Source organism: Rhamphochromis sp. 'chilingali' (assembly GCF_963969265.1).
Source record: "Rhamphochromis sp. 'chilingali' genome assembly, chromosome: 10".
Taxonomy (NCBI): domain Eukaryota; kingdom Metazoa; phylum Chordata; class Actinopteri; order Cichliformes; family Cichlidae; genus Rhamphochromis; species Rhamphochromis sp. 'chilingali'.
The window spans coordinates 38,962,965-38,970,763 of record NC_137937.1 but is presented as its reverse complement, the minus strand read 5'-3'; the positions used below and the strand labels follow the sequence as shown (position 1 = coordinate 38,970,763).

The following is a 7,799-nucleotide window of genomic DNA, read 5'->3' as shown; positions in this document are numbered from 1 at the left end:
TTCTGGGAATAAAAACACATTCCTGGCTAAAACGCAGCATGTCATTAAGTGTTGAACTGAATTATTAAAAAACGACCAGAGTCCATTCAAAATTTCACCATTTTCAGATGTTTTTCATGATGTACTAATCAAAAAAAATGACAGTGGCTCCAGTGCTTGAAATAGTATAATTGGGAGTTTAGACTGATTAATCTAAACTCTGATTAATCAGTAAATCTGAAAACAACTTTAACCTCCTGTCATGCCTCAGCAGAAGATCAAATGTGATCGAACAGAACCTCAATCCATTTAAAATAATCTGATTTAACACCATACTGTACTCATGGGGAGTTCTGTAACTTTATCACGTCTTAGGTTTAGCCCGCCACGGCTCATTTTAAATGTGGTTCAGTCTCACTGACCGAGCAGTGCCAGACGTCATTTATAATCCTGCCTTTGTTAGACAACAACAAACATTTTACATCAAGAGCTTCCAATACAGAATATTTCGCTCAGTTATCCAGAATTTCAAACTGTGCCAGACTTCATTCAAAACTGACCCAATTTAAATTCCTTCTTCTGTCTGAAGTCCATTCACTTGATTTCACTGTATATATGAATAAATATGATTTACAATGATGTCACAGGTTGGTTTGACCCCGCAGGTTACCTGGTGTGAAATGAGCGTGCGCAGACAGCTGATGTCAGCAGTGAGGAAGCACAGGAGGCGGGGCTCCTCAGTACATACAGATTTCTTTATTGAATGAAGCAAAATAATGAGAGAACTTCCCCTTTATGAAAATAAATAAATCATTTTCTTTGTCTCGCAGAACGCCACCAGCGGCCGACCGTTTTGCCGCTCGCCGGATGCCAAACACACTAAAAACACGAGACGCTTGCGATCCATTTTGGCACGGGATGAACGCTCGCCGGAAAGGAGGGGGCGGGGCCAGAAGCGAGGGGTTAAATTAATCATCAGCAGTGCTTTTGGTTGAGTTCGTGTCGCAGACTCATTCCCCAAAGATCCCTTCAAAGTAAAAGACAATAAAATCTCAGTGTTAAGCGCTGCCTCTAAATACACACGGACACACCTGCCGACGACAGGTAAAAACCACCACCTGCTGTCTGTAGTGATTCTCCCAGCTAGCCCGCCCCCCAGCAGGGGGCGCAAATGATGCTAACGAGCATTTTAAAAAGCAAAAAAAAAGATGAACAAAAAACATTTCTGTAACTCATCAGGATTTCTGTGCGAAGAAGAAGTAGAAGACTGGATCCTGATGATGATGAGGACGAGGATGGAGAGTTCTGTCATCACAGCTGGAGAGTGACCGTGTGGACAGTGGGGTCAAAGGTCATTCAGGCTCAACTCCACATGAACCTTTTCTAAAGCAAATCTGCATCATTCCTTCATGTTGCCATACGCAGGTTGCTGTTGCCTGTAAAGTTGCAGAAATAGAAACTTCTGCAGCAACTGTTTGACGAAGGACAGCTATCGAGCCGTGACATTGCCTGGTCACACCAAACATCTCTGCAACAAAATACCCTGAACAACCCCACCAGACTTCATTCAGAATTTACCCAATTTAAGACGAATGGTACTGAGAAGCAATCTGAGCCGCTCGTCAGACTGCACCAGACTTCATTCAAAATTCTGCCAATTTTAGATGTGCTTTCTTGTGTTGTTTGAATTCCCAGTATTCCCTGCTGTTGGACTTTATTAGAATAAATAAATCACACAGCTGTAAACTACCAGTGTTCATCGGCCAAACTGTTCACACACTAAAACAGAACAACAGCACCAGACTCTAATGAAAATTCATCTAATTTAAGACTGCATATTATTATTATTCATGCTGTAGTTCAGTTTATTTTTCTCTCAGGTCCAACTCTGTAACTCAAACTCTGCGTATGAATCTGACGCCTTCCACACTTCAAACTTTAGTTTAAGAGCAGATTTTACTCTTTTAGACGTTCACAAACAAATACGTCAGAGTTAAACCTCTGAAACGCTCTGAACTCTCAGTGTTATGATGCTTCCTTCGTCTTCCTGTTTCAGACCCTCCTGCTTTAAATACGTTTAAAAAGGTTTAAAAAAGTCTGAAACTTTATCCCAGGTGAGAAGAGTACGCTGAAGCTGAGCGGCCTCGGTGGCTGGGTGAAGCTGAGCCTGAAGGCGACCTCAGCCCTGACACTGCCAGCAAAGCGAGGTGGGCTAATTTAATACCAACATGTTAATAACAAGCTCCAGTTTTCCTCTGCGGGTTTTTTTTTAAGCTTGATTTGGTGCTGCCGAAGCAGCCGAGCAGGATGCATCACTGACTCTGAGGAAAAGCTGAAAACACATTCTTAATGGACTTCTGAACCGGCTGTTTGAGAGCAGATCTGTTTGCTGTGACTTTCACTTTCATTGAACGCATCAGCCTTTCCGTAATGAGCGAACTCACCTGTTGAAAGGTGAAAAAAACCTGCTCTCTGCAGCTAGCTGGACTCCCATTGCTTTTAAATAGGAAGTGCTAACAATGCTAACAGCTACTATCTGAAGACGTGAACAGCACCAGACTTCATTCAAAATATATCTAATTTAAGACCAACGTTGCTGCTTTTTGTTGCCCGTGTTTGTCCAAGAAACTGATAAAGTTTTTAAATCATAACAATATTTATGATTCAGAACAAACACTCAGATTATTTGGCGTAAACCTGCTGTTATGCCAAATGTTGCTATTTTTAGACTTTGATTGGTTTAGTCTCAAATGTTTCAGACCTGATCAGATGATGACTGTGTATATGTGTGAATGCGTTAAAGTGCTAATAGTTGGACGTCAGTTCAGAAGTCCATTGAGAATCTGTCTGATTTTAGCTTCCCTCGGCGTCATGGTGACGTTAATGTGAGGTCTGATGGACAAAGACAGCTCAGAGAGAAAAACGGCAGCTCGTTTCGTCTTTGATGATTACGGGAATGTTTCTGTCCGTCACAAACCAGGAGAATAAAGTTTAAATTTGAATCTGAGGCTCCGCCTCCCGCTGTGATGTTCTGGTCGGTGATTTTCTGAATGGACCTCCTGCTGTGCGGTGTGCTCAGCCGTACAGAGGGCTGACTGTGTGTTGTGAGTGTGAATGGAGGCGAGACGGGTGAGGGCTGATTCCAGGTGCTGCAGGTCACGTGATCACTGCTGGTCTCTGAACGCGTCCAGGTGGAAGGCCGTGTCCAGGAAGCGCCGCAGCTCGATCAGGTGAGTGTTTTTGTTTCCTGTGGCGGGAGCGGCTGCCGGGTCTCTGCCAGCATACCTGAAACACAGAGAGGGTGTGGTCAGAGGTTGCACGGTGGTGGACAGATGGTCTGATCATGATGACGGTGATGGTGGTTACCAAACGGGCTTGGCTTTCTGCGTGGTGGTCCTGATGCGAGGCTTCACGTAGTCATAGTAACCCTGGTTCTTGTGCTCCTCCTGACACCAGACCAGGTCGGCGTTGGGGAAGCGCTCCGTCTCCGCCTTCACCTGGTCGAAGGGGAACGGGGAGAGCTGCGGGGAGAGACGGCGTGCCGTTACTGCCTGTTCACCAGCCACTGCCGCCGAGTTCTCTTTCCTGTAATCCCCTAAAGACTGTAACTAAAGCTACTTTAGAGTATGAGTCAGCTGACTCCTTTGACACCGTAAGCCCCTGGCTGCAGCCAATCAGAAGTCTCCGTGTGGCATGCGTGTACCTGCTCAATGCGGCTGATGGCCACCGTGTCCTCCAGGCCTCTGCTCTTCCGCTCTTTGGTCAGCTCGTAGTAAACCTTTCCTGTGCAGAAGATCAGCCGCTTCACGGCCTCTGGACGCTCGGCCGCCACGCCCACCTCCGGGATCAGCCGCTGGAAGTGAGTTCCTGCAGCGAGGAAGAGGAGGTGGAAGAAAAAGGGAAAGCATGGAAGAAGGATAAAGACGAACAAAAGGAAAAGACAAAGAAGAGGAGGATGAATGAGAAGAAAGGAGAGAGGGAGGGTTCAGGCTCGGTTTGTCAGAGCCGTTAGAGCTGCAGGTGTGGGTGGAGGCGTTACCGGGCAGCATCTCGTCGAAGCTCGATCGGGCCTCGGGGTGACGCAGCAGAGACTTGGGAGTGAAGATGATCAGCTGGGGACACAAACAGGAAGTTGATCACATGACATTAGGCTGAACAGCATGTTTTCACAGGGAGTCGTCCACACGTCTACGCCCCCAGACTCCGCTTTAAGGCTAACACTGGTTTTAGTGTGTGTGTGTGTGTGATGGCTGCACTTACAGCCACACAGTGGTAATACCCACCATGTTAGCGTAGAGGCTTATAACATTGCATTCACATTTCTTTCTTTAAATATAGGAATTAATTTACAGGACAATAAATAACTGGTTTTGGTTTGGAGTTAATTCACGTATCCACATAACGCTGCATTCTAAAATAAGTGCGCACATTGTAGTTTACACTGTTATGTATGATTAATCTTGTGTTTTCTGCGTTACCATAGTTGCAGCTGTTCCAGTCCCTTGATTAAGGAGCCAAGAGGTGGAAAAGGGGCGGAGCAAGCTTTAAAGGAAGACTGCAAATTGGTTCATGCCATAACTCAGGACCATGGGGGGGGAATTGGAGTTCATTATGTTTAGTTAGGTTTTGTGTGTTTTAGCCCTTCTCCTGTTTTCTGTGGGCTGATCAGCCTCTATTTAAGTTTCCCTTTGTCTCGTTAAGTGAGGTCAGTTTGTGTTAGTTATCAGTTGTGTTGTCAACTTTGAGTAGAGTTCTGTTACTTTGACCTCTTTTATGGGCCCAAGATTTTGATTCTTTTTGCATGAGTTAACCAATTCTGTTTTTTGGGTTAAATTAAAAATCTTTTTTTTGGACTTTAACCTGTGCCTAAGTTTCCTTCACTGCTCGGTCCATCACAGTGTGTGTGTGTGTGTGTGTGTGTGTGTGTGTGTGTGTGAGGCTCACGGGCTTCCTGAAGGGCAGCAGGATCTGCCGTCGGAGAACGTGGAAGTAGTTTGCAGGCGTTGAGCAGTTCACCACGATCCAGTTACAGTCGTAGAGCTGACGCACGGCGAGGTCCTCGGTGATGTTCTGAGGGACAGAAACCAGCATCAAAACACACACACACACACACACACACACACACACACACACACACACACACCGCTCTGACATCACTGCTCTGTGTGTGCGTCTCACCGGCAGGACGTCGGGGTCATCGTTGCACATCTGGAGGAATCTCTCGGGACGAGCTGACGAGTGTTCGGGACCCTGAGGAGAACATTCAGACAGAGCAGCGAGCACGTGTTGATTATCAGAAATAAACGATCACAGATCAGGAACACTGATCAGCTCAGACTTATCGACACTGTGTTGTCTTTGGTTTTCAGTCAGTGAGGAGGAGGAAGGTGCGGCGGCGTCCTCACCATGCCCTCCATGCCGTGCGGCAGCAGCAGCACGATGCCGTTCTGCCTCACCCACTTGGCCTGCCCGGCGCAGATGAACTGGTCGATGATGCACTGCGCCGTGTTCTGGAAGTCTCCAAACTGAGCCTCCCACAGGATCAGAGCGTTCGGGCTCGCCATGGCGAATCCCAACTCGAAGCCTGCAGACGCAGAAACAACCATCAGGCAAAAACACAGACGCCATCGATGACGCATCATCTGTGGAGAGCGAGGACTGACCGAGCACGCCGTACTCGGACAGCGAGCTGTTGCAGACGGTGTACGGCGCCTGGTCCGGGGACAGGTGGTTCATGGGGATGCAGGTCCTCTTGTCCACGTTCTGGTCGTGGAGGACGTGGTGACGGTGGCTGTGAGGGGACACACAGAGGACACCCGTCAACCACCCGTGCTCTGCACTAACTTGCTAACGGCGTCAAGACGAGCAGACCGAGACGATTGGGGGCGTTTTCCGATCCGCTCGTCTCCTCCTGACGTCACGCCATCAGTTTATTTTGTGTCGTGGTTTTTCGCTTCTTTAGCTCTCTCTGCTTTGTGTGTCACATGCCACTGCCAGACATGCCTACAGGTTTACCTGAAGGTCCCGCGCTCCACGTCCTGCCCCGACAGCCTGATGTGGATCCCCTCTTTTAGCAGCGATCCGAAGGCCATGTACTCGCCCAGGGCCCAGTCCACCATCCGGTTCTTCACCATCTCGGCGCGGCCCTTCAGGATTCGGCTCAGACCTGCGGCGAGAAACGACAGCGTCAGCTGAACGTCTTCGTTCCCGTTTGCCGGGTCAGAAAGCGGTGCCGTTCTCGACCTCCGTGGATGGTGAAGTCCTCCACGGGGACGGACGAGGCCGCCTGTCCGATGTGGTTCAGGTTGTCTTCGGTCAGGCCGGTGGAGGGGCAGCTCATCGACTTTGGTTGACCGTCCAGGGTGAAAAAACCTGAAAACAGCGAGTTTAAAGGGTTAACAGTCTGGAGCTGAACGCCAGAGTGAAAACAACGTCCTGAGAGTTGAATCTGTGCGATCAGGAAGCTGACAGTGACTCGACCCCGCCTCCTCGCCCTCTCACCGGGCCACGGGGAGTCCAGCCAGTGCTTGATGTGCAGGATCTTCTCGTCCTTGGAGCGAGCGTACGCCTCCTCACAGATCTTATCGTACTTGGCGATCTCCTCCTGCAAACAGACAAACGTTCAGGAAATGACATCACGGTGACCTGTAAGCAGGATTCGCCTGGTGGGCGAGTCCTACCTCATACTCCTGCCGGCTCACGGCTCCCTCTGCGATCAGCTTCTCGGCGTATTTCTGCAGGACCGGCTTCTGCTTCTTGATCTGTTTGTACATCAGCGGCTGAGTGAACATCGGCTCGTCCATCTCGTTATGACCCATCCGACGGTAACACACCTGCACACACACACACACACACACACACACACACACACACACACACACACACACTGTAAAGACTGTTTCCAGCTGTGTGAACAGGTGGGAGCAGACTCCAGATGTCGGCGATCAGCTTTGAAAGCTTCGTGTCAGAGAGTGTTTGTCTGCGTCTTTACTGACCAGGTCGACCACGACATCTTTGTGGAAGGTGGCTCTCCACTCAGCCGCCACCTTGCAGACGTAGATGACGGCTTCGGGGTCGTCGGCGTTCACGTGGAAGATGGGAGCGTTGACGACACGAGCCACGTCTGTGGGGTACGGCGAGGAGCGGGCCATGCGAGGGTCGGTGGTGAAGCCGATCTGCAGACACGACGACAGAGAGTAGTTTGCACGGCGGGCTGCGTTAGCGGCTCACGGTCTGTTTCTTTGTGGCGTTACCTGGTTGTTGACCACGACGTGCACGGTGCCGTGCGTGGTGTAGGACGGCAGGTCGGACAGGTGGAAGGTCTCATAGACGATGCCCTGACCGGCGAACGCGGCGTCTCCGTGCAGCAGGATGGACATCACCTGCGCAGAGAACACATGAACTTGATGACACTTTCTCAGTCTGTGATTGGTCGAAAGCTCGTCCTGCACAGAAACACCTCCAACAGTTTCCAGGAAAAAAAATGAGCCTGCGCTGTTTACCTGAAGGTCGAGTCTGCTCTGAGCTAGAAAAACTACCTGGACCTGTAACAGTATCTTCACAGTGCAGTATCACTACTATAAAGTATCCGAGTACTTCCGCCAGACTTACTCTTTTCCCGTCTGTGTCCCCGCAGTAGAACTGGTCAGCTTTGGTCTTTCCCTGAACCACGGGGTCCACGGCCTCCAGGTGAGACGGGTTCGCTACCAGAGACAGCGTGATGTTCCTGTCCGTCACGCGGTTGATGCGGCGATGGTACATCCCCAGGTGGTACTTCACGTCGCCGGAGCCCTGAGAACAACCACGACAGGTTGGATCAG

General features: G+C 49.5%; 1 protein-coding gene across 3 annotated transcripts in view; it reads right to left on the bottom strand.

Moving 5' to 3' along the window:
* Positions 1-713: 713 nt before the first annotated feature.
* The window catches only part of ogdha (oxoglutarate dehydrogenase a), a 28,309-nt gene continuing 21,223 nt past the window's right edge, over positions 714-7,799 (bottom strand). For 2 of the 3 annotated variants that reach the window (XM_080894153.1, XM_080894154.1), the window contains 15 exons: positions 7,591-7,770; positions 7,233-7,361; positions 6,975-7,154; positions 6,660-6,812; positions 6,481-6,583; positions 6,223-6,351; positions 5,995-6,145; positions 5,643-5,770; positions 5,385-5,563; positions 5,158-5,229; positions 4,924-5,049; positions 4,019-4,091; positions 3,683-3,846; positions 3,346-3,500; positions 714-3,264 (listed from right to left, as the gene is read on the bottom strand). In XM_080894153.1, the coding sequence (XP_080750279.1) occupies positions 3,144-3,264; positions 3,346-3,500; positions 3,683-3,846; positions 4,019-4,091; positions 4,924-5,049; positions 5,158-5,229; positions 5,385-5,563; positions 5,643-5,770; positions 5,995-6,145; positions 6,223-6,351; positions 6,481-6,583; positions 6,660-6,812; positions 6,975-7,154; positions 7,233-7,361; positions 7,591-7,770 (2,043 nt within the window). In that variant the 3' untranslated portion in view covers positions 714-3,143. Of the gene's footprint in view, positions 3,265-3,345; positions 3,501-3,682; positions 3,847-4,018; positions 4,092-4,923; positions 5,050-5,157; positions 5,230-5,384; positions 5,564-5,642; positions 5,771-5,994; positions 6,146-6,222; positions 6,352-6,480; positions 6,584-6,659; positions 6,813-6,974; positions 7,155-7,232; positions 7,362-7,590 lie in introns of all 3 variants that reach the window. The other variant, XM_080894152.1, reaches the window with a different exon arrangement.